This window comes from Nuphar pumila, chromosome 15 (genome assembly GCF_984573655.1).
Source record: "Nuphar pumila chromosome 15, dmNupPumi1.hap1.1, whole genome shotgun sequence".
NCBI lineage: Eukaryota > Viridiplantae > Streptophyta > Magnoliopsida > Nymphaeales > Nymphaeaceae > Nuphar > Nuphar pumila.
Genome location: NC_143263.1, coordinates 23,380,091 through 23,407,462, shown reverse-complemented (window position 1 = coordinate 23,407,462; position 27,372 = coordinate 23,380,091). Strand labels below are relative to the sequence as shown.

Here is a 27,372-nt window from a genome sequence, read left to right as displayed (position 1 = left end):
TCTCTCTCTCTCTCTCCCGAAAAATCCCTTCCTTCTTATATTGACCAGTCTTTTTTTTTTTTCGTTTAGCCCCTGTCCTTGGTGCTAATTCCTTTGGGCAGTTCCGGTCTTTTCTTTAAGGGTTGACCCGACGAAGAGTAAATTACGAAAAGCAGGCCAACTTGTCAAACTTTTTCCAAAAAGACACCCAAATTTTGCTTGCTTTCCATCCAACAGCCCTCGCGTTTTCCGTGCGTTGGACCAAAAAGGCAAAAACATGAGTGAAAGTTTCCGAGTCCGAGTCGGGTGCGAAGCAATTTGTAGATTAAGCACATAACATAATCGCCCTCCATCAGGGCTTGAGCCCTACAACTGAACTGACAGGCCTGTCTCCAAGATGAAGGGTGATTAAGTGCTTTGTTGCCCTTCATCTTTTCACGGAAGTTTTCCCTCCGGACCCTCTTCCCCTTGGTTGTTACAATCGAAATCGTAAGGAGCGAGAGTGCTGATTTCAAGTCGAACAGGGGCTCCTGGTTTCCACCGGTTTGTTACCAAGGTCTTTCCAGCCACCCGCCACGCCCCTTTGCGCGCGATCGTCCGAAAATGCTCCTCGCAGCTCACTGTTATTAAAAAAATAGTCCGTCCTCAAGAGCGTGGAGAGAATGTCAGGCCTGACATTGTGGGCCATCAACGATTCAAACGTGAATCGGTATTGCACTCCGGGAAACCCGGCTATCACCGTCCAGCGCAATGGTTCCGTAGCGCTTTTTCCGGGATCATGATGCGCGGCTTCTGGTGGTCTCTAGTGCCGCGCCAGGTCTTGATGGGGCTGGCCTCTTCTCCTAGTTTCGGGTCACCGACCACCTGTGCCCAGGATAGGGTTGGTGGGGGAATTGATTGGGGTGGGTGTGTCGAGTTAATGCTGTTGCTCTCCTCTGGTAGAGAAACAGGAGGCACTGGAGACCTGAGATTCCCTGTGGATGGAGGAGGCCATCCACCAACTTGCTCTCTCTCAGTTGCAGATGCGTTTGCCCCTGCACTGGCAATGGTCCTCGCAGAGATCGGCATGGGCGGGACGGACTGTGGATACATATCTCACAGAGCAATGTGTGACCCCACTTCAACAAAAAATGGGTCACCAAAAAGTTGCAGTATAATTTTGAACTCCAATACAAGAAAGGTCTAAAAATTTGTGTTACCGATGCCTTATCTGGATGAAGCAAAGTTGAATATTCTTTCTGTTGTAAATTGTAATATGTAGAAAAAGATGGTAAAAAAATAAATAAGTGGAAGAGGACAGTCAAGGAGGGTCCAAGTAGCCATCCCCACTACCAAGTGTTAGGTGAAGTGGTCTTCTATACGGAAGGTCCTTACTTCCTGACGATGCTGAGATCATCTCCGATCTCTTCCTCATCTCCTTTGGGTGGTCGTGAAGAGGTCCTTAAGACCCTACAAGGGCCCAACGGTGAGTTCTATTGGCCCAAGATGAAGGTGCACATGAGGAAGTTCATTAAGGTGCTATGGAATGCATACCTTGCTTCATTTTTTCGAGAACTGGATGGAGAATAGAACTTGTCCCTATTCGATTCTAAATTTTGGACGTTTATAAAAGGCTCCTAATAGCTTGGAGGAGGCAAGGCATCAGGAAAAGCTATTTGTTTACATATAAAGAATAATAGGTGATGCAAGTGGTCCAAGTAGTAACCTTGTTGGGACTTATCCACAACCAGAATGTGTATATTCCATGTCACTTGTTGGCCATCGTTTAGTAGTGGTAACAATTGGAGGGCATGTCAATGTGTTGTGTTCCTGATCCGCAACCCAAGATCTATACTATAGTACATCTCAGCAGTTTGAGAGGTACATAAAAAATAGGGTCAAAGAACTAAATCAAGTAGGTCAAAACTAAGCTCGCTCAGTCATTCGAGTAAGGTTTTCGATTTAGATATGCAAGGATCTGATCCAGAGGGTCTAAGGCAGTCTAGGGTTGTCTAATAGGGTCTAACACAAGTGATGGGGTGTTGTAAACTCAGGTTGAGACGTCTGGTAGGTTGGTGAGATCAAACATGATAGACAGGGTATTTTTCCTAATCGACATGATGCAATTTTAGGTTTTTGGGTTTGGAAAAGGTGTAGGGCTTTATCTAAGGCTGTTGTAAGGGTCAAGGGATAATACAAAAGGTTAAAGGACTGATATAAATACATGGGATGTTTGGAGAGGTCTAACGATTCATAGAGATCCTTTATGTTCCCCGATAGGGTCCGCTTAGTTTCAGTGAGGAGGATTCATGAAGAGCTTAGGCCCTTGAAGATCCACCACCATGCTAGGGACGTGCTTGATATGCACCCTAAGAGAGAGAGAGAGAGGATGTCAAGGGGTAGGGACGCCAAGAGAAAGAAGAGGGTACATGGTACGGATGCCAGAGAGAAAAAAGGAGAGAGAGAGAGAGAGGGGGACAACTAGAGCCTTGAAAAAATGAATGTTTTTAAAGACATAAATCAAATGAGAGTTTCAACCCTCTTTTATGGAGTAGAGGACTGACCTAACCATAACCAATTATAACTACCCAAGAAACTAATTAAGAACAAGAAAGAAAAATTTACTTTAATCATAACTCCCGAACAACCCATTAACTAACCAAGAAAATCAAGAAAGAATAAATAACTAAACTTCCCAATTAACTAATCATCTAGGGACAACCAAGACTCTTCTGGAAGAGGGGATGTCCCCTAGGACTTATTGATTCACGCTCTCATGGGGCCCACATCAGCTTCCCAGGTCCCATCTGGGTTGGACGGTCCTCTTTGCCTGCAAGGCTAGGCAGGTGGACCGTGGGCTTGGATCCTGGGCATCTCCTGAAAACCAGGTTGTAACAGACCACTATGTTCTGCACCACTTTGCCCCCAAAGTGGAGTAGACCATAACCCTCTAATTTGCCGTGCCTTTGGGATCAAACACGAGGTTTGAATTGTCGCCATGCATTGAGACAATTTCATGGTTGCTCAATCACAACTTCATACCCATTGTTGAACTTTCAAACCAAACCGAGTCTCGATGAAGAAGTTGGGGACATGACTTGTGAGTACATGCGTTGGTAAGGAGCATGCAACTAAGCTCATAATGATGATAAGGTTGCACTTTTGGGGATTTGTTGGGATGTTGTGACTGCATGAGAACAACTACAACTACAACCAGTTGACAATAGTCACATCCTTTATGGTGATTCTGCTAGCCTGACACCTCATATGAGAACTCTTCCACATGTTCGATTATGTTGTTTGCCAACTGCACTGCATTGTCGACTGCAAGTGCGAGTTGTATCTTGTCCTTGCTTGTCTCGCCACGTTGCTGATGAATACAAATAAAGAGAGGCTCAACCTACGCCTCAGGATCTACACGACCCTCTGCATGGCTCATGTGGTTCCTTGTTGTGCATAGGGTCATATCACTACCACGTTTAGGGATGCACTCGATCATTAGAGAGCTCGGCTCCTCTCCTGTGCATAATGGTGCTTCCTCACTGGGCACATGGACATCCTGCTTCATAGGCATGGTACTACGAGAATCTTGGTTGTTGTCCTCAGGGTGACAGCCATGTGATACAGACTGGTTGAGCTACCAGCATCTGGTCCATGGCGCATTGTTGGGAGAACTATGGGCACACACTGTACTAAGTATGCACTGCTCGTGTGTATATACTCAATCGCCGCATCGATCGATTCTGAAAGGGTATTGCATCATAGAAAAGAGTGCAAAGAACTGTGATCACTCGCTTTTATTCAGATTTGTACCATTCGAACACACATAACTGCGATTCAAGACCCATCTAAGGATTTCTTCTTGCAATTTCCACTGCAAATGTTCTAAGGATTGCTGGCTCCTACTATATCACAGTCTTCTGCACATCGCAAGAATCTCACGACAAGTGCTTCCAACTCCAAACACATCCTTAAATTCGATCCATAGCTTGCCATGTTTATTCGGTTCATAATTATGGTTAAATTTGTGCAAAGTTTTAACAACACGTCAACCACTGTATTCGAGGTTGCCACGTGCTTTATTAACACCCTACTCTGATACCACTTGTTGCAGCCACTACTCGCAACCCTAGCATCTATGCTAAAGTACAGTGGTTTGGGAGGTACATGAAAAATAGGATTACTTGGCTAAATTGGGTTAAGTCAAAATTGGGTTCGATAAGCTGCTAGATTAGGGTTTTTAATCCAGATCAGATATGATCTCGAGAATCTAGGGCAGTCTAGGGTCGTCTAATAGGGTCTAACACAAGTGTTGGGGTGCTTTGAACTCAAGCTGGTGAGACCAAATAAAATAGACAGGGCATTTTGCCTAATCGACATGATGCAATTTTGTGTTTCTAGGCTTGAGAAAGGTATAGGGCTTTATCTAATGTTGTCGTAAGAGTCAAGGGATAATATAAAAGGTTAAGAGATTAATATAAATATCTGGGATAAGTATAGAGACGTCTGATAAGCAATATTACGGCTAATAGGGCTTCTTTTTGTTCCTCCATAAGGTCTGCTTTATTTCAATGGAGAGAATTCATAAAGAGCTTGGGCCCTCAAAGATCCACCACCATGCTAGGGACATGCCGGATGTGCACCCTAAAAGAGAGAGAGATGGAAGAGCATCAAGGGGTAGGGATGCTAGGAGAGAAGATGGCGATAGAGAGTAGGGACACCAAAGAGAAAGGAGAGAACGGGGAGAGGACAACTAGAGCTATAAAAAAAAATCTTTATTTCTCAAAACATAAATCAAATGAGAGTTCCAACCCTCTTTTATAGAGTGCAAGACTCAACTAATCTATAACCAATTATAATTACCCAAGAAACTACTCTAGAACCAGAAACAAAAAATAAAGATCTACTCTAATCATAACTCCTTAACAACCCATTAACTAACCAAGAAAATCAAGAAAAAAAATAATTAAACTTTCTAATTAACTAATCATCCAGGGACAACCAGGACTCTTTTGGAAGAGGGAGAAATTCCATGGGACTCCTTCATTCATGCCTCCCATGAGGCCTACCTCAGATTACACAACAGCTTCCTGTGTCCCATCTGAGTTGAACGACCCTCTTTTGCCTGCATGGCTGAGCAGGTGGACCCTGGGCATCTCCTGAAAACCGAGCCTTCACACAATGTCTAACGAAGTTATGACAAATTTTAATTACTGAAAATTCACATATATGATTACAGTAACTTTGTATTATGCAAATTTAGTGAAATATCTGTGAAGTGTCTAGGTTTCAGTTACAGGAAGTTAGCAGATATGGTTATGCAAACTTTTTGAGGTCCACAAAAAGAAAACACGTGCAAATCTACATTTTAGTTAGAATTTGCTATACACACAAAGCATACCGATATATCACGCAAACTTTAAAAATATAGCTAATGTTAAGGTTAAAATGATCAGTTTAAAGCCAAACATTTGCAAATTTAGACATCAAGGGGATTTCGAAAATTGCAAGGCATTTCAAAAAACATGTCATTTTTTGTGGTACAGTATGATCATTTTCCGTTTTCTTTAATGACAGGTTATGGTCCTCAAGCCTCCTAGAATGAACAATGATATAGCTTTACTCAAACAAAACAAAGTTAAGATAGTGAATCTTAAAATTACATAGACAGCTTTATTTATTGAATCATCATGAACATATCTTTATTTGCTCTTAGTACTAATCCAATTATTGATGAAACTTAACATGTGGATGAGAGAAAGATAGAGAGATCTTGGAGAAATGGTTTTAAACCAGTAAAATACACGAGAAAATTTTAGGAACAAATAGCATTTTGTTCTATAACCACTTGCATACATGAGACAATTTTCAGAGATTGAATGGCTTCACAGACACCACCGGAGACGCCGAGACATATCTGAGGTGCGGTGCATGTGCAGCCTGGTTATGCTTTTACTTGCCTGTAACTTCAGAAATGGAATCCTTGATCTTTCTTACCAGCTCTTGCCTGAAATGCACAAGCAAAAAACTAAGGCCTCAACATTTAACATCAACAGATCCAAAACGCTGGCAAGGGCAACCAAAGGGCAATCAGGTGACTCCCCTGGTTTTCATTTGGAGCCAACAATGGAGCACCTTAGGAGGAGCCAAGGGAATCCCCAGTGTCAACCGCCATATGAGAGAGCGGAGTAGGAAAAGAGGGCATCGGCATGGGAACTGCTGGCTCTAGTTCCTTGATTTCTCACTACCACCACTAAAAGGTGGTAGTAAGCAACTCCTATGGAGCTCGGTGATGTTCCAACACTACTCCCACAGTGCTACAGTCCTTTCCCAAATGGCAAAGGAATGACCAGTTATAAATGGGGCTCTCAAACAAGCTCTCAAACAAGCATAGTGAGAAGTCCCAAATCCACTGTTCCCCCTCAAGGCGTGGAATCCACAAAGTGCATACCCAGCTTCCGGCTCCCAAACAGAGCCTTGAAAAAAGTCTCAACGGCTGTGTCAACTAGTTATCATGAACTGATGAACTATACACAACTTGAACTTTGGGAAAAAGAAAACAACAACTAGCTCATAACAATAATCATATTTACACAAATAAAAGTTTTGTTTTTTCCAGAAGATTGCCAAGTGGCTTCACCACTTGTTTAAAAGCAATGGCTATAGAAATCATTTTGACAAACAAGGACAGCTTTTGATTAAATTAGTATAAAGGAACATTTTAAAAAACACAGCTAAAGTTTGGGCGATAATAAAAAAGCAAGTGAAGTTCAAGCAGGCGGATCACATCTACAAGTTTTGAAGTTGCGCACCTGTCTGGCTTAAATAGAAGATATCGGTATATGAACCACTGCAAGAAAATAAAGGTAAAAAAATACTCAAGCTGATAATACTACCAATCAAAGATGCAACAAAAAGTTGAATTATTAACAGTTTGAATGGGAGTTTGTCGTTCTTACCCAGGAAAATAGTATGCCAACAAATTCCATCGCGGTTGGGATGAAAGGAAGCTTATCAATAGCCTATAAGAAAATGTCAGTTGGAAGTAGATGGCTAGATATGCTTGGATGTATGCATTCAAATGACCAACCTTAAGCTGTTTAAAAACTAAGATAAACTTAAAGTTGCATGAAAGCATGGTTTGAGAACAGAGAAACAGTAATAACTACCGCAATGAGATTGCTGGATGCCCAGATTGCTGCTATGGCTGCGAAGCCTAAACCGGCTATAGCGATCCTATCTTCAGACTTATCCCACTGTATACAGAAAGATAAAAATGTAAATCACTGATCAAAAGAAGCTATTTGTGATTTCTTATAACTTATTAGACACTCCTTAACAAAACATACAAATTTAATGGAATTGCCATGTGAATGGTTCATGCTCGACATGAACATATGCCCAGTTCGTTCAAAAGTTTGAATGGACTATTAGATCTCAATTCATTGAAAAAGCTAACTTGGTTTAGAAAGTGGTGACATAAAACGACATTGGTGTGCTATGTTACTGGATATGATTTATGATGATTAAGTACAATCACATTATAAGGCATCTTAAAAAACCATCTTGGAGAACATGTCCAGTGCATTTCTGCCTGGAGAGTGAGTCTTGGTAATTTTACCAGAGCACTTGGACAGAGCGATGTTGCACAAGGTTAAAAACTTAAAATGAATACTTAATAACTCTGAATAAATTCTATTGGTAATAAGATGTATCATTGAATTCATCGAAAAGTTTAATCAGAACAAAAGAAACAAAGGAAAGACAAAAACTTACAGCTGCTTTAACAGATTTCAAAATACTCGCAGAAGAATTAGATTGCTCTCCAGTAGCCATGGCAACCACAAATTGCCTCTTTCTTCTCACTGCTGGCAAAACCAAGAAGAATGAAAAATGACTCAAAATGTTAGAGCTGCAACATCTAACTCATGTAAAATCAATCACAAGATTTTCGTGACTACTTTTAAATGAGAATGTCCATCCAAAAGGTTGTTTATGTTTATTACATAGAAATACTGGAAATTTCAGACTCTATTGGATGTGTTTTTATTTATTTATTGTTTACAAACATAAATAAAAATACATTTATGAAGAAAAATCTTGCATTTGTTTATAATAAATGAATATTTGGATCACAAACTACTTAAACTAGGATGAAGAAAAAAAGGAGATAAGTGGTGAGCAGAAGAGGATGGAGAAAAAAAAAGGCATAGGGAAGGTGAAGATTGAGCACGTGGCACTGATGGTTTGGATGTTAAGGAGTGGCAGGGGTTTAGTGATTGTGGTGCTAATGGTGGTTTTGATATTGAAGAATAAAAGGTGGTAGTGGTTTTGGTGTTGAAGAAGATTTTAGGGCAGTGGTGGTGGTGGTGATCTTCATATTGAAGAAGTGGTATCATGGTGGTGGCCATGGTGTTTTAGGTTGAAGAAAGAAAAGTAGTGATGGTCATGGTAGAAATGGTGACGAAGAAGGGGTAGTGGAATGAAAGAAGATAACTAATAGTAAAAAAAAGGTCCCCTCTTGTTATTTTTTAATGGTGGTTTCTATTTATATTTATGACAACTTGTTACAAAAATTAAAAACAAAACTGCCAAACACAAACTTGCTAATTAAAATAAATACAAATACCAAAGAAGCTATTTATGAAAACATTCAAACGGGGGTTCAAAGTATTCAATTTTCTATAGTAAGATTTTTATTGCACATTCAAGAACACAAGGCCTTCAATATTTAGAAGCTCAAGAATTATTGGGACTATGTATTTCCTTTTTTTTTAGTTTTAAGTCTGCAAATATATTTTTATTTTCATTTTTTTTCAGCAGAACTATTACCAAGAAAAGAAGAAAAGAACTGAATAAGAAAATACATTGAAACAGTGACAAACCCTTTATCTGCACAAAAATGAAAGAGTATATGCTCAGTATCATGATCATCTAAGTGAAACATCACTCCACATTTCTCGCAGAACAAACAATTAAAAGAGTAAATAAAAAGTTATTAGACAGTACAAATGAATTACCCCTGCCACCACGTTGGGGTTTCCATGATAATACAGGAAGTTCTCGGATGGATCTGTCCATTGCTACCCTTCCTTGGGAATACATTGTTGGAATCAGGATTGTGATAGTGGAAGCCATATTTGTCTGGAAAGTTGTTGAAAAGAACTAAAACGGAAAAGAACAAGTTAATACAGCTCCATTCTTATTTTTGGAAACCACAATCAAAATAAAAGTTCAAAAAAAAATCAAGAGCCATGTTTCCCACAACTAAATCATCAAGTGTTTTATTAGAGTTTACCTTGCACATGAAATCAAATAGGATCATCTGCAATGGGTCTTCTCAAAATTAAAATTCTGCAACTACCCTTATTATAACCCAACTTCATGAGTTTGAGTAGAAATGTGTTTGGTTGGTAAGTGAGGATAAGTCTGCATTCACTTCCTTCAATTTGACCAGTCACAGGACATCTTAAGTGCAGAACCGTTTTCAATGGAAGCAATGAAAACTATCAATCCATGCAATGAAACAAGAGCAATAACAAGAAAGTGCCTCTTATGGGCTTACAAGAACATACTATTCAAAAGCACAAGGACTACTTATGGGTCAATCGCATACACACATGCACATAGGCCACTTAGGGTCCAAGATCAAATAAAAAATATAAAGATTTGTATATCACAAATGCTTAGTAAAGCATTAAGTTTACATAAGGGGGAACACCCTTTTATATACACAATAAGGTCCTTGAGAGCCCTTGGGATATACTCCCCAACGGCTAGAAATAGAGCCGTTGGGGAGGTCCCAATAACTCTAAGGGATGATTACAATAATGCCCCTAACAACAATTAAAAACCTAGACTAGTAAAAATAAATATAAAATGACTGTTGTGTCCCTAATGGACACAACCTATTACAAGACTGTGAAAAGACTAAAATAACCCTATTTGGTATTTAACTATTACAATATATATATATATATATATATATATATATATATATATATATATATATATATATGCAACTATTCATATCTTAACACCCCCCTCAAATCCACGGTGCCACAACCGAGAATTTGTCAAGGAGAAATTGAAATCTTGGTGACGGAAGTGCTTTGGTGAAGAAGTCCATCAATTGATACTCGGTTGGTACATATGGCAATCTAATGCTCTTCTTAAAAAATTCTTCTCTAATATAATGACAGTCAATTTTGATGTGTTTGGTCCGTTCATGAAATGTGTGATTGTCGGCGATATAAATTGTACTTTTGATGTTATAACATCTTGAGGGTTTTGTTATATGAACTCCCAAGTCTTCTAACAATTGCTTCAGTCATACCAACTCAAAAGTAGTGGCTGTCATAGTTCGGTATTCTGCTTCTGTAGAGGACAAAAACACATTTTGTTGCTTCTTGCATTTCCACGAAATCAATGAATATCCTACAAAAACACAAAAACCCGTAGTCAAGAGACGATCATTCACATCTCTTCCTCAATCACAATCTGAATAAGCAATAACTTCTAATGGAGTAAAAGATGACAAAAATAAACTATAACTAGTAGTTTTTCTAATATATCTAATAATATTCATATGTATTGTAGTAGGAGCATGCTGAAATTGAATAGCAAAGTGAATAGCATGTGTAATATCAGAACGAGCAATAGAGAGAGAAGATAAAGCTCCAATCATCTGTCTGTAAGGAGTTGGATCCTTCAAAGGTTCTTCATCATCCTTCCTCATTTTGCATTAATAACTCTTAGAGTATCAACTTGTTTTTCATCAGAAAGCCCTGATCGTTCAATGATCTCTGTTGCGTACTTAGTCTCAGACAAATAATAACAACGAGGTGAATAAGCCATTTCAATTCCAAGAAAATACCGTATGAAACCAAGATCTGTTATATCAAAGTTAACCTTGAGAACGTTTTTTATATGACTTACTCCATATGTTTATCACCTGTTGTGATAAACATATCACCAACATAGAGAAATAATATTACAATGTCTGCATTAGAAGACTTAACAAGCAATGCAGTGTCAGTATAACAAGATTTAAAACAAAGTCGTGTCATTACACTAATGAATCGATCATACCAAGCCTTAGGAACATGTTTTAGATCGTACAAGGTCTTGTGCAACCAAAGGACTTTTCAATGTGCCAACCTTAATCTTGATAGGGGTTCTATGTAAACTTCTTCATTAAGCTTACTATTCAAAAAAGCATTTTAACTTTCATTTGAAAATTAGGTCATTTTTTAATCGAGGCTATAGAAAAAAGAGTTCTAATAGTAATCATTCGAGCAACGGGAGCAAAAGTTTAATCATAGTCTATTCTGTACTTTTGACTATATCCTTTGTCTACAAGTCTAGCTTTATACCTCTCTAATGTCCCATTACTTTTGGTTTTAATTTTATACACCCATCTACACCCTATTGTTTTCTTTCCTTTAGGTAATGTTTGAATTTTTCAAGTTTTTGCCTTTTCTAAAACCTGTAATTCATCATTCATAGCTATAATCCATTCTTGATGATTATTAGCATCATTATAAAAGGCTGGTTCTACATATGAGTGGATGACCATTAGATATGCTTTATACTTAGGTTCAAAAGAATCATATGAAACAAATCTACTTTCTAATATTAGATGAGTCTATGTCTTGACTTTGGGAATATCTTCGTGTTAAAATGTAAACTGTAATATATATATATATATAATTTAATATTATTATATTTTCTTTTATTATTTTCTTTTTCTATTTTTCTTTATTTTCTTTTTTAGCATCTAGTTCAATAGAAACTAGATATTTGATCCTTGGAACTTGACTGTGCAAATAGCTGTTGGACTGTAGTCCAACAGCTATAATAAATGTTGTTGGACTATAGTCCAACAACTATAATAATAAATGTTGTTGGACTTTAGTCCAACAGCTATATTAAGAGACGTTGGAATCCAACGTCTCTTTTGGAGAGCTCAAAATGAGCTCTCCTCTCTCTCCCACTTTTTTCTATATATATAGGGGTGAACCCCTTCAATGTAAATAACCATGCTTCTTAAGCATTTTGTTCATGAATAAAGTATTATTTATTTTTCAAGTGTTCTTCCTTTTATACCCTTTCAAGGGTCATGCTTGTAGTGTCTCCAATAGACACTTGTTTGTGAGTTATTTGTGCATTTGTTGAAGACCACCATTTCATTACATGGTATCAACGCTACGAAATCCTTAGATCTTGAAGTGCTTCTGCCTCGATTTCCGCACCACATTTACAAAAGGTGTTTCATCACCTTGTTCTTGGCTCAAGAAGATTTGTTTGAAGAAAGGCGAACTTGTGCTACAAAAATTTTTGGTTTTGTATCCTCTCTTATTCCTTTGTCTACTCTTTTTCTTTTCTTTTTATTTCTCTCTCTCTCTCCTCCTATTTATTCCTCTCTTACCCTTGTAAAAGATGGATGACAATGATAAGATCACCATCATACCTATGAAGCTAAATGATACTAACTATGTAATGTGGACTTCGATTATGAAGCACCATATTTGGGGAAAAGGTTTATGGGGTATAGTGGATGGTTCTGATTTGGAACCTAAACTATCTCTTACCAAGAAAGAGGGTGATAAAGAGGTTCCTCTAACGGAAGAAGAGAAGAGTAAGGCGTTAGCCACTTATGAAAAGAAATGGAAAGAATGGAGGATAGGGCATGCAAAAATTATGTCATGGCTCATCAATAGCATAGACATTAAAAAATACTCTAGTCTAGCTAAGTTTGAGCATGCCGATAAGGCTTGAGAATACCTCAAAAACATGTATTCCCTTAAAGATATTGCACATGTATGCAATTTACAAGATAAAGTTCGGACAATGACTCAAAAAGATAAAACTATTCGAGAATATTATAACGAGTTGTCCAAACTTTGGGAAGAGTTGGCTCTTCTTGAGCCCAAATGGCATTGTGCCGAAGACATCGAGCTTCGCCAAAAGCAACTCGATATGGAACATTTCTATCAATTTGTGAATGGTCTAAGGCCGGAGTTTGAATCTACCAAATCGGCCCTTTTACATCGTGGAAAAATTCCTTCTATTGTTGATACTATAGAAGAGCTCACTATAGAGGAAAATAGACTTAGAAAAAGTACTCCAAAAGTTGATGATGACTCCGTTTTAGTTGTATCTAGACCGGGGAATCATACTCGTACTTACAAGCCGCCTCATTTTGGAAGGCAAAACGACAACTTTGATAAAAGAAAATATATTTATAATCATTGTCATGAACCGGGGCAACTATAGGCCTCAATGTCCAAAGTTAAAAAGAAGAGAAGAAAAAAGAGTTGCATCTGTTGAATCTGAGTCAAAAGATCAAGATGCACATGTGTCTATGGCTCAACTGATGAAAATCCTTCAACCTCTTCTCAAAGGGGTATCCTCCTCAACCGAAGCCTCAACTGGAGCGGCAGTTGCATCTTTCTCCGGTCCAGGTAACTTTCCTTGGCTTTTAGATTCTGGTGCTTCTTTTCATATGACCCCAAATGTTAATAGTCTATCCGAATGTCTTAAAAATAACTCAAGTGTGTCAAAGGTTTTTACAGCCGATGGCACATATCTCGAAGTAAAAGGAATAGGATGTTTTGAAAATCTTCAAAAATCCAAAAGATTTTTTATCTCAGAAGTTAGATATATCCCTAAACTTAATTTGAATCTCTTATCTGTCTCGCAAATATCTGATTATGGATGTAATATTTCCTTCTCTTCTCATGGTTGTTGGGTACAGGATCGCCAGTCAGGGAAGCTGATTGGGGAAGGCCATAGAGAAGGAGGACTTTATTACATAGACTTTTTTGAATTACCCAAGAATGCATTTTGTTATAATATTCAGAAATTAGAATTGGATTTATGGCACAAAAGGCTTGGCCATCCTCATATGTCTAAAATTCAATATTTTCCAAGTTGGAAAAATTTTGTAATTCTGAAAATTTTTCTTGTAAAGACTGCATTCTTGGCAAAATGAAAAGGTTACCATTTCTTAGTAGAACTTTTGTTTCCTCACGACCACTTGAGTTAATACATTCGGATGTTTGGGGCCCCGCACCATTTATTTCCAAAGGTGGTTATACATATTATGTCATTTTTGTTGATGACTTTTCTAGACATACTTGGATTTATTTTCTTAAACATAAATCTGATGTCTTTGCTAACTTCCAAATATTTCATAAAATGGTTAAAAATAAGTTTCAAAATGATATTTCTGTTTTTCGCACTGATTCAGGGGGAGAATTTATGTCCAACGAATTCAAAGACTATCTCAATTTACATGATATTACACATCAAAGATCATGTCCACACACTCCACAACAGAATGGCCTAGCCGAACGCAAACATCGACACATTATGGAAACTACTAGGACATTGCTAATTGCAAATCAAGTTCCAAAAAGTTTTTGGGCTGAAGCGGTCCTAACTGCCACCTACCTCATTAATAGGATGCCATCTTCCTCATTAAAGAATACAACTCCAATAGAAAAGCATGTTAATTTAACTCCAGATTATTCTAGATTAAGAGTCCTTGAATGCAAATGTTTTATTTTCACCAACAGAAATGACAAACTCTCTCCTCGTGCAATCCCATGTGCCTTTTTAGGATATGGTGATAATAAAAAAAGCTACAGGTGTTTCGATTTTCAAAATGACAAATTATATGTGTCAAGAAATGTATCTTTTTTGGAAAAAGAAAGCTTCTTTGAATTTGAAAAATCCAAGGATGTCACTGAATACTCGTTTTTAATTAATCCAACTTCAAAATCCAATGAATGTGATGTTGGATGTGACATTGACAATGATCAAAGTCCTATTGTTGTTGAAAATGATGATAATGAAGAGCAAATCCATAGGGATGTTAGTCTACAATATTCAAGACGTAGAGAGCAAAATCTTCCATGTGCATTACAAAAATACTCTGAAGTCTCACATAGAAGAAAGTCTAGAATCTCTAAACCTCCAGAAAAAATTGTCTTATGAATCTTTTTCACCCACGTATAGGGCCGCCATTACATTAATACAATCATATGTTGAACCATCATCCTATTTTCAAGCAAAAAATCATATAGAATGGATAGAAGCCATGAAAATAGAATTGGATGCACTAGAAAAGGTCAATACTTGGACGATACAAGATATTCCTCCGGGTAAGAAACCTATAGGTTGTAGGTGGGTATACAAAGTCAAAACCAAAAGTGATGGGACCCTGGAAAGATATAAGGCCCGTTTAGTAGCAAAAGGATATGCCCAAGAGTATGGCATCGATTATGAAGAAACATTTGCTCCTGTGGCCGATTTAGTCATGTTATGCTTGATATTGGTTTTCAACCTTGTTTAACTGACACTGCTTTGTTTGTTAAGAAATCTGATGCAGGCATCATTATTCTTTTTCTTTATGTGGACGATATGATCATCACCGAAGGCGACAAATAGGGAGTTGCAAATATCAAATCTCTTCTTAAAACTAACTTTGAAATGACTGACTTAGGTTTATTAAGATAGTTTTTAGGCATTGAAGTTGCTTATTTCCCTCGGGGGTATTTGATATCTCAATCTAAATTTGCTCTTGATATCATTTTCAAGTCTGACTTCGGTGGAGGAAAGAGAGACTTTCTGCTGCTTCTTGCACCTCCACGAAATTAAGGTTTCACCTAGGAACACACAAAAACCAGTAGTTGAGTGTCTATTATTGGGATCACCTCCCCAATCAGCATCAGTATATGCAATTAAATTTAATGAAGATGAAGCAGACAAGAAGAGTCCTCGTGAAAGAGAGGATTTTAAGTATCTAATAATACGCAAAATCGCTCCCATGTGCATGGAGGTGGGAGCATGCTGAAACTGACTGACTGTATGAACCGCATGAGTTATATCTGGCCTAGTAATGGAAAGATAAGAAAGAGCTCCAACAAGCTGTCTATAAGTAGGATCATCAAGAAGTTCTCCATCATCAATTTTCATTTTAACATTGACAACTTCCGGAGTGTCCATGACAACCACCACTATGAAGGTTGTTTGGCTCAGACGATTGCTAGTGGATATGGGAGCTAAAGCAACGCAAGCTTCAAAGATGTGTTGTGACAACAAAAGTGCGATCTACATTGCAAGCAACCGGACATTCCATGAGCGCACTAAACACATTGAGATGGACTGTCACTATGTCAGAGAGGAATACTTACATTGAACCATTGATCTGCCATATGTTACATCAGAATATCAATTAGCAGACTTTTTCACCAAGCCTCTCGCTGCTCCCAGATTTCACTTCCTCGTAGACAAACTTTCGCGCATTGTACCGCAAGTTTGAGGGGGAGTGTTAAAATGTAAACTGTAATATATATATATATATATATATTATTTAATATTATTATATTTTCTTTTATTATTTTCTTTTTCTATTTTTCTTTATTTTCTTTTTTAGCATCTAGTTCAATAGAAACTAGATATTTGATCCAGTCAAGGTCCTGTTGGAACTTGACTGTGCAAATAGCTGTTGGACTGTAGTCCAACAGCTATAATAAATGTTGTTGGACTATAGTCCAACAGCTATAATAATAAATGTTGTTGGACTGTAGTCCAACAGCTATATTAAGAGACGTTGGAATCCAACGTCTCTTTTGGAGAGCTCAAAATGAACTCTCCTCTCTCTCCCACTTTTTTGTATATATAGGGGTGAACCCCTTCAATGTAAATAACCATGCTTCTTAAGCATTTTGTTCATGAATAAAGTATTATTTATTTTTCAAGTGTTCTTCCTTTTATACGCTTTCAAGGGTCATGCTTGTAGTGTCTCCAATAGACACTTGTTTGTGAGTTATTTGTGCATTTGTTGAAGACCACCATTTCATTACACTTCGGTGCGTCGAGTATAAGTTTGAACTTCATTATATGAATGGTCTATGCTATCAAGACCTTCATTCTCATTCTCATGTGCATCATGAGTGTCTATATTGTCACTCTCATGCATATCATTGCTATCATAATTGACAACTTTATTATGCTCATTAGCAAGGTAAAAAAGAAAAGAATAATCATAATGTTCTTTGTTTTTATCTTTATCAAACCCATTTTCGTTTTCAAGGAATGTGACATTTCTTAAAACATATAGCTTGTTTTTTCTTATTTCATAACATCTATACCCTTTTTGGTTTTTGACATGTCCCAAAAAAACACAAGGTATAGTTTAGCGAAAAGTTTGTCATTCTTGTTGGTTAGGACAAAGCATTTATAACAAAAAAACTCTTAACCTTTTATAATCGGGAGGAGTTTTAAATAATTTTTCAATAGGGATTTTTTTTTAATAGTTTTTAAAGGCATTCTATTTATCAAGTAGACCACCATAAGGGCGGCTTCGGCCCAAAAAATTTTAGGAACGTCTCTTGATATAAGAAGTGTTCTAGTAATCTCAACAATATGTCTATGTTTTCTTTCGACTAATTCATTTTGTTGAGGAGTATAATAACAAGATTTTTTATGAACAATTCCATGAAAATCAAGATAATTTTTTAAGTCATTTGGTAAAAATTCTCCTCCGAAATCGGATTTAAAAATTTTAATGTTGGCTTTAAATTGAGTTTTCGCATAATGATGAAATTTTTGGAAGCAATCAAATACTTTAAATTTGTACTGAAGGAAATATATTCAAGTATCGCTACTAAAGTTATCCACAAAAAATAACATAGTATGATGCTCCTCCTTTGGGCACAACCAGAGTCGGTCCTCATACATCCGAATGCACTAATTCAAAAGATTCTTTAGATATAAAATGACTAGGTCCAAAAGGCAAGGATTTCATTTTACCAAAAATACAACAACAACAACAACAACAACAACAACTACGCCTTCATCCCAAAACAATTGGGGTCAGCGATATGAACCAAAAAAGAAATTCATTTTGGGTCTTCCACATGAATCCTTTTCCTCCAATCATTTCTATCCAACGCCATGTCCTCGGTGAGGTTCAAAGCATTCATATCCTTTCCTATCATCTCCATCCAAGTCTTCCTAGGCCTACCCCGACCTCTTTTAACTAATATATTTTCCCATTTCTCCAACCTTCTAACTGGAGCATCATTAGGCCTTCGCCAAATATGTCCAAACCACCGTAAACGATTCTCTCGCATCTTATTTTCAATGGGTGCAACACCTACCTTCTTACGTATCTCTTCGTTCCGAATCTTATCTTTTATTGTATTTCCACACATCCATCTAAGCATCCGCATCTCAGCTACACTCATTTTTTGAATATGATGTCTCTTGGCAGCCCAACATTCCGTACCATATAGTAAAGCGGGTCTAATAGTCGTCCTATAAAACTTTCCCTTCAACCGCAATGGCATTCTACGATCGCACAGCACTCCAGTAGCACTTTTCCATTTCATCCACCCAACCTTTATCCTATGATTTACATCTCCATCAATTTCTCCATACTTTTGAATGATGGATCCCAAATATTTGAAATAATCATTCACCGGTATATCTTGCTCACCAAGCTTCACTACACTCCCATCACTACTTCGTTGCTTACTAAACCGACATTCCATATATTCAGTCTTACTCTTACTCAACTTAAAACCTCTAGCTTCCAATGTTTGTCTCCATAATTCTAACTTAGCATTAACCCCAGCTCTAGACTCATCAATCAAAACAATATCATCAGCAAACAACATACACCACGGTACATTTTCTTGAATTGATCTCGTAAGCTCATCCATCACTATCGCAAATAGGAAAGGGCTTAAAGCAGATCCTTGATGTAACCCAACCGTTATCGGGAAATTGGTTGTCACCCCTCCACAAGTGCGGACATTGGTTACTACTCCTTCATACATATCTTTAATTATACTAATGTACTTGAGAGAAACACCTTTCTTCATCATTGTCCACCAGAGAACGTCCCTAGGTACTCTATCGTATGCCTTCTCTAAATCATTTTACCAAAAATACAATCTTCATAAATTAAATTGTGTTTTTTACATCTTGCAAGGAATGAAAACAAATATAATTTTGACATACTAGGATGTCCTAGTCTTTTACGCTACCTTTTTATATATTTCTTTTTCACAAAATTAGAAAAAACATGATTTGATAATTCAAGGTTGTCCATTACATAGAGATCTTCCCTTCTATGGCCTTGCCAAATCGGCTTCCCGGGCTGGAGATCTTGTATTAAACAACCATTAGATAAGAAAGAAATTTTGCACCCATGATCCGCAATTTGAGAAACAAAGAAGAGATTATATTTAATTTCGTTATTATTCTAACATTTAGCATATAAAAGTTTGATGTTGTTTCAAAGTTTCAAAACTTTTGATTTTTAAAGAGGTTCCATCGGCGGTTGAAACATAAGAATCATTTGAATTAGTATGGTATTCGGATAGTATGGACTCATTTGGAGTCATATGAAAAGAAGCTCCAGAATCAAGAATCCAAGAAGTCTTATCAGGATCAATACATGCGAACACAACCGCACCGGAAAGAGAGAAAGCTTTATTTTTTAACATTGGTTGTAGTGCTTCCATGAGTTATACTAAAGACAATGAACCCACACTTTTGGAGCTTTCATCTACACCATTTCTTTTAAAAGATGGTCCCACGAAAGCCACCTTCTTTTCATCTCTTTATTCTTGTCTCTTCCTTCACGGAGTTCTACATCTTGAGGGCAATGTCACTTAGGCTCTAAAAGAGCCAATTCATCCAAAAGAAGAAAAATGACATTATAGTATTCTCTAATACCAAAGTCACACGAACTCGGCTAAAAGGTCGACGCACTCGCGTTGACATGCTCCGACACGGGTGCGAACACGGGACAAACACGGTCAATGCACCGGGCTCGAGTCCGTCCACATTTTAGACTCGGTCAACTTTGACCAAGTCTATTTTTGTCCATTTATTAAAATTAATTTCGTAAGTTTGTGTTATTACTTCAATAGAATTACTTTTTTATTTTTGCTTTAAAATTTACAATCTTATTATTGTTATATATATATATATATAGTCGTGTCCCCGTGTCCAAAATTTTTGAAATTACTATGCACCCGTGTCGCACCCGCACCCATGTGACATAGTCTAATACTTATTTTTCCTTTGGTCATGGTTTTAACTTTGTTTTGCATATTATATATGTGTTATGTCCTTTAGACAATACATATCTTTAAGATATTTTTTTACATCACTAGCAAAATCAAATTTTGCTAAACTTGAGCACTTATTAATGTCAACACTATTGATGAGTCATCCAATAACCTATGAATGACCCATCCTTCATTCTTTCCATTTTTTCTCATATTTGGAAACTACTTTAGACATTTCATCTCCTTGAAGTGTTATTTCCTTGCCATTTTCAATCTTAGTGAGCACAAGCTTAGGTTCTTTTTCGGTACCATCAACCAAACTTCATAGACCCTTTTCCTATATTTTGTGTTTTACTATGGATGCCCACATCAAATAGTTCGTATCATTAAGCCTCACAGGAATGAAGATGATAACTTCTCTTTCATCCTCTATTTTTACAAGAAAAAAATATAGAGAGAGAACTATAAGGAGAGAAGAAGAAGATAGCAAAAACTTGTTGAAGAGGTTTGATGATGCACTTTCCGAGGCAACGAACCAATGAACCGATGCTCCACCAATCTCACGATCCTCCTCTTGATCTTCACGAACAAATCACAACCCAAGAGTACCAAGGCTCTGATACCATGAATGAAATAAGAGCAATAATAAGAACAATGCCTCTTACGGGCTTACAAAAACACACTATTCAAAAGCACAAGGACCACTTATGGGTCAATCACATACACACATGCACATAGGCCACTTAGGGGTCAAGAACACAATAAAAAATATAAAGATTTGTATATCACAAATGCTTAGTAAAGCATCAAGTTCACATGAGGGGGAACACACCTTTATATACACAACAAGGCCCTTGAGAGCCCTTGGGGTACGCCCCAAAATGCTAGAAAAGAGCTGTTGGGGAGGTCCCAACGACTCCAAGGGCTGATTACAATAACGCCCCTAACAACAATTAAAAACACTAGACTATAAAAAGAAATATAAAATTACTGTTGTGTCCCTAGTGGACACAACCTATTATAAGACTTCGAAAAGATACCCCTATTTGGTATTTAACTATTACAATGATAAAAACATGCATATGCAACTATGCATATCTTAACAATCCGCTACATGGGAGCTCCCATAGTTTTTGGACAATTAAAATTCAAGTTGTGTGAGCCTTTGATGGTGCAGGCCCCGTCAATTCCTTTGAGTTTAGGACTTGTAACCATCACCATACTCCCCAAATGGAGTGTTTCACGCATTGTCTGGGACCCTGATTCTTATTAAGTGCGAACACTCATCCTTCATGGCATGAACTACCAAGATATCTAATCTTATTTGCTCTCCATGCTTTCACACTTGTCTTGGTTTGATTGATGGTTCATTGCTTGCGTGATCAAACCAAAAAACTCCAAAGGCGCTTGTGGTTGAGAGCATCAGTCCTCTCCAGCTCGAGTGGTTATCCTTCTGCCAGCTAATGCAACCGAATGAGCTTTTGGAGAAGGAGGATCATTTGCTTTTTCCCAAGACTAGAATTATCACTAAAGTAGTAGTTTCTCCCTTTCCCTATATAGCGGATGATGTGCTCCAAAGTTCCAAACTACCACAAGCAGTTGTCTAGTTGACATAAGCTATCACATGCAATTCCCTTGGTGGGGTCATCCAAAACATTTTATTGTATGTGTTAGGACTCAATATGCAAACCAATCAAGGAGGGAGGCCTGGGTATCCAAAAATATAATGATTTTAATATGACTCTCGCAGCCAAACTAGGATGGTACTGACAGGTAGAAACTAGGAAATCTAACCTTTAGATTGATCTTATTGCTATTAAATATTGTCTTGAGCCCATTTTGGTTTGGGTGAAAAAAAATAGGTTTAGTTCATGAGGATAGAAGAGCATAAAATCAAGTACGTATATGCACAATGGAAGAGGAAGCTAAACTGATAGGTGGGTAATGCTCAGTCAATAGAAGTCTGATTTGATCTTTAGGTAGGTCATTTCTCGTTAGATTTTACGGCTGAAGAGTTGTATAGGGGCCTTAGTTCATCCAGTTATGTTAGATGGGTCAGTCAGCTACAGCTGGATTTTAGCTGACCATTTTCTGCAGGTTTCTGAGGTAGCAGTTCAGGTTGTGTATGCTAGATGGGTCAGTCAGCCACAGTTGGGTTTTAGCTAATCATTTTGTATAGCTTCCTGAGGTAGCAGTTCAGGTTGTGCCCACAAATCCAGGGATATGTCCATATTTGACCAACTCATGTGCCCCCCGAGCTCATTCTCATCAAAGAAGGCTTAGGATATTGTGTGTAAGACTGGTGATATTTTCCCCTTAAGCCATCTAATTTGGGACAAGCAACAAGTTCTCCGGGCAGCTCTTACTTTATGTTTGGCTATCTCAAACCGATCGCTTTCTCATGATCCGTTAAAATGGCCAGGAGATCTAGTCAGCAGGCAGAAATGCAGGCAAGTAGAGACGAGACCATTTATTTCTTCCTTGTCCAACAGCAAAAGAAGTTTGGAAAGGGATTTTCACTTTCATTAATGGGTTATTTCTAACTTTTGTTTGGTAGATGAATGGTGGGGCAAAGGTTCCTTTCTAGAAAGGAGGGCTCACCGAAGTTGGATGGCAACCTTTCCAGTGGTTATCAGATAGATGTCGAACATTCAAGATAGGATATGGGAGAAGCACTTAATGCAGTGAGAAAATCCCAGTCATCCAAATGAATGTCATCAAATTAATTATAATACATTAGGAGGAGGAGACGACCTAATATGGTTGAAACCAAGATTAAGATTAAGTGCATAACGCATCATTTTACAAGATTCGAGTGTGTTCTCCTTCCAAAGAATGTAAATGTCTAGCTAGGAACCTAGCTACATTAGGATTTAGGTGTACTGGGGCAGTACTGGATATGGACGGATTAGCCACCTGAGTGCTTCCCAAACACTATTTAAATGTTGTGTAACTGTAATATCTTGTACTGGTAGATGTCCGCCAAATAACAGCTTGACTAACTAAGGGGATAAAAAAGCAACTCATCCAAATCCGGTCACAACCAAAACTGAAATTTTGTAATCTCATTGTTATAACACGCCCGGAAAACAAGGGAACTCTAAACCGGATTTCTTTCATAAGCTACAAAATAGACGCCTATGTTGTCACATACCATCTTTCAGATAGAAGAAATAAGGCATAAGCTACATCGATAAAAAAACAAACGTTCATGACCACCATGTCAGAGTTCATGAAGACGAAAAAGACTTGAAAAATAAAAGGGGCCCTACGATAAACTCAGAAACCCACAATGCAGACGCAGTGAAACGGCATAACCTGAACCGAGTGAGCAGGTTACTAACATTCTGCTGCTGTTTTGGTAAATTCTCTACTCAATAGAGGGAAAGAATCACAAAAATCTGAAGTGGGGGTTCTCAGATAGCCAGTCTGAGAGCCAAAACAAGTAAATATATGAGGAGGAAGAAGCCGAGGTTTTGGAAAAAAAGGGAAAAAATAGCGTACCTCTCGGTGTTGGGTAACGAGGAAGAGAAGCCAAGAGATGGAACGAGCGGAAAGGTGCGCTAAGGAACTCTTTGGCTGCCCTCCATACGTTTTTATATGCTTATCATTCTTATATCCTATTGTTTTGTTTTTATATGTTTTTATTTTATCGGAACTCGGGTTAGTTCTATAAATGAAGAGGCCTTTTCTAGTGTTGATCTATCCTATTGTTTGAAGACTTAAGATTACCGGATATCCCAGTTTTCCGGATAATGGTTCTGTTCTGTTCGTCTCAAAATCAAAATGCCTTAGTCAGTACTGGGCCTTGACTTGAGCAGTGGATATCGCCAGCCTGGACTGTGTGGATCATGGTCTTCATTCAGAGTCTCTTCATTGTCTCATTTCTGAGTCATGACCTACAACTTGAGGTTGGACCTGCAACCAGTTTGGTCCGTCAATTCAAAAAGATCGTGTATGACAGAGACTTAACCGAGTCATTTTAGCTGTCACAGGTTAATTTTCGCTCAATAAGTCCATGCAGCGCAACGGTCTTCCTTACCGCCACAAGCCTTCTAATTGTTATCTCATAACCACTTTTGCCACAGATATAGAATAGCTCGCAACCTGTAACACGATAGACTAGTCAAAATGGTCAGACTAACGGCCACAAGCCACTCATCAACACTTTCAATGTGCTGAATCAGAATATTGGTCATGTGCGCTACCCCACGCACAGTTGCCTAACGGAAGCTCTTCAAGCGCATCTTCAAATGTGTTTTATGTTATCAATGTCACTTTGTACATAGTCGTCCCATACCAACTAAGCACTTCCGAGAAGGGCAACAACCTGTCTTAGTTTGGAATGCCATGAAGCACATCGCAGCTCCATGCGCAAGCCAGTTGAAACCTCGTCACTGAAAGATCCAAGTCTTTCGATCCCCAGTCCGAAGACCAGTTGATGATTTCATGCCATAGCGAAGAGCACCATCCAAACTCATTCGTTGGCGCATAGGCTCTCTCTTGCCTAGCCCCGAGTATCTTTACTCGGTTGGAATCACCTAGTGTGACTTCTGGGGAAACTACTCCTAACCCACACGCACTCCCTTGCGTCCAATCGCCTCGCATGGGAAACCTGCAAGTTGAGAGGTTCTTAAGCAACTCTCCAAAGGCAACACCCTTTGGTGCACTGGCACTGCTTGCCAAATAACGCTCCATGTTTGTGCCGCCATACAGCGATGCACTAACGACGATATCGTTGCCTATCGCATGCCATGCTACTATCGCACGTCACCGATCAAGCTTACGCATACCGTGCGTTCTTTCTACTCAGTAGAGTTTAGCACTGCTCATGCCCCATTTCAAACTTGGCCTGAGACACTAGGCGGGTGAGTCATACCAAGTTTTGAGATCCAACCCGACCCGAGATCTTGATCTTGTAAATCGGGATTGTTGGCCATTGTAAACTTTGCATTTTGCAGTGGCCAATCCGTCTTTCTTTCTTTTTTGAAAGGAAGGGAGTTATATGTAACTCGTCCTTATCCGAAGGAAGACACAGAGAGAGAGAGAGACGAAAGGCCAAACGTCCTTGTATTGTATGAGCCCACACAGGCACAGACATGGCCGTGGCTACGTGCCTTAAGGCTCTTTACCACGAGGAGCTCTCCCCCATCACCATTTGTAAGTGCCCGTTAACTCCACACAACAAAACCCAGTTCTTTCTTCAACTTTTCATCAATTCTGGGTGTAAATTCCCACACTTTCACGGCGCTGCTGCGGTACCCATGTTGAGAATTCTTGGTAGAGACGTAGCAGGTGATGCTCAAAAGTGTCATTGCACCAATGCCATAAACTCTGGAGTTCTAGAAGTTTTGAATTCCGGGATTTCTAGTCTGAAATGCAATAGTGACAAGGTAGCCAGAAGCTCTAAGAAGAAGATGGCTAACTCAGTAGAAGGCATAGGCAGTGTTCAGGAAGCCAACTCCAACAAAACCCTGGACTCTCGAGCTCTCAAAGAGATGATTTTAGGGATTGAAAGTGTGCAAGTGAAGGTACCCAACAAGTCCAGGAAGACCATAGTTGATGGTTCAGAAAGTTTGAACTTGGCCTCTTCTAGTGTGAATCTGAGAGATACTAAGGTACCTAAAATCTCCAAGAAGACCGTGACGATTAATAACAAACGAAAGAAAATGATGGGTGTTACTCAGAAAGCCCATTCTGCTAAGGCGATAAAATTTGGAGCTTTAGAAGAGTTGAGTTCCAGGACTTCTAGTTTGAAACCTAGAGGTGAGAATGCAAGCAAAAACTCTAGGAAGGCTAGGCTCAGAAGTTCAGAAAAAGTTAGAAGCAATAACGGAAGAAGTGACGCCACCGAAAACTCAGACTTGAGAGCCGTGAAAGAAGTCGATTCAGGGCCACCAAGTCTGAGTTCCAGAGATGGGGTGATGCTCCAAAAGACTAAGAAGGGCAAGGCCCATTCGCCAGAAATGCAAGCAAGAATCGGGCTCGATATGTGCTCGAAGAGAGGTGATGTAATCGGAGCAATTGCTTTGTATGATTCTGCATTGAGAGATGGCGTGAAGTTGAACCAATATCACTACACTGTGCTCCTATATCTTTGTTCATCGGCTGCAATGGGGGTTATCCAACCTGCAAAAAGTGGCACGCGAGAGCTGACCTCTGCAGTTTTAGGTGGGGCTGAAACCGCAGAGTTGGGGCAAGACGCGTCTGAACGTGTGAAGGACTGCAATCAAGCAGAGACGAATGCTGTGTCTTCAAGCATGCTTTCTATTGGCTTAGATAAAAATGGTGTGGATGATATGCACAACTCCGCCGAAGATGAGTTAAATACTCACCTTTCAAGTAGATTTTCCGCAGACTTAAGTGAAAATACTCCAGAGGGCGAGCTTACTTCAAATGGAGATCAGACAGTTTCTGAGATTGCATATGATTTCTCTTTGGTGAACTGTGAAGATAACCTTGAGATGGTAAAAGATGGCAAGGGTAAGGAAGAGAAGGGTTTAATTATGGTGGGGGATGATCTTAAAAAGTACTCGCTTTCTAGAGGGTTTGAGATTTATGAGAGGATGATCTCAGAGGAAATTCCTGTGAAGGAAGCGACATTGACATCAGTAGCTAGGATGGCAATGGCAATGGGTAATGGGGAGTTGGCATTTGACATCGTGAAGCAAATGAAGGCCATGGGTATAATGCCAAGATTAAGGTCTTATGGTCCTGCATTGTTCTGTTTCTGCGATAATGGTGATATTGATAAAGCTTTCAAGGTTGAGGAGCATATGCTGAACTCTGGAGTTTATCTGGAAGAGCCTGAGTTAGAAGCTCTTCTCAAGGTGAGCGTTGGAGCTGATAGAGCAGACAAGGTCTATTATTTGATGCATAAGCTTAGGAAAAACATAAGGAAGGTCCCTTTGTCGATAGCAGGGTTGATCGAGCAATGGTTCAAAAGCAAGGCTGCTTCAAGAGTGGGGAAGAGAAAGTGGGATCCGGCATCGGTAAGGAATGCAATAGAAACTGGAGGCGGGGGTTGGCACGGTCTAGGATGGCTAGGAAGAGGAAAGTGGACTGTAGTGCACACAAGTATTGGGGAAGATGGTATTTGTGGACACTGCAAAGAGAAACTTGTCACCATAGACATTGATCCAGTAGAGACTGAAGCTTTTGCAAATTCAGTAGCATCCATAGCTAGAAAAAGAGAACGGAATTCAAGTTTTCAAAATTTCCAAGTAAGAATCTTTTTGATACACAGCAAGATTTAAATATAAGGACGCTAACGACTTGGCATGTTAATCACTTAATGATCTTTGATAAGTTTGAGCAC

The 27,372-nt window shown here is 38.7% G+C and overlaps 2 protein-coding genes across 3 annotated transcripts in view; one reads left to right on the top strand and one right to left on the bottom strand.

Annotated features, from left to right (window-relative positions):
- Positions 1–5,630: 5,630 nt before the first annotated feature.
- On the bottom strand, positions 5,631–23,645 carry LOC149814803 (CURVATURE THYLAKOID protein). Its single transcript, XM_089989084.1, has 7 exons — positions 23,559–23,645; positions 8,979–9,123; positions 7,735–7,826; positions 7,128–7,214; positions 6,918–6,980; positions 6,771–6,808; positions 5,631–5,965 (listed from the first exon to the last, which is right to left on the bottom strand). Exons 2-7 carry the CDS (start codon positions 9,094–9,096, stop codon positions 5,911–5,913), a joined length of 453 nt encoding a protein of 150 aa, XP_089845210.1. The 5' UTR covers positions 9,097–9,123; positions 23,559–23,645; the 3' UTR covers positions 5,631–5,910.
- A 1,397-nt stretch (positions 23,646–25,042) lies between these two features.
- Positions 25,043–27,372, top strand: part of LOC149814802 (uncharacterized) — a 35,736-nt gene continuing 33,406 nt past the window's right edge. The window contains exon 1 of one of the 2 annotated variants that reach the window (XR_016427845.1): positions 25,043–27,277. Coding sequence is in view for 1 of the 2 variants with exons in the window: in XM_089988519.1 (XP_089844645.1) it covers positions 25,154–27,277 (2,124 nt within the window). In the remaining variant the exon portion in view is untranslated. The remainder of the gene's footprint in view (positions 27,278–27,372) is intronic. The other variant, XM_089988519.1, reaches the window with a different exon arrangement.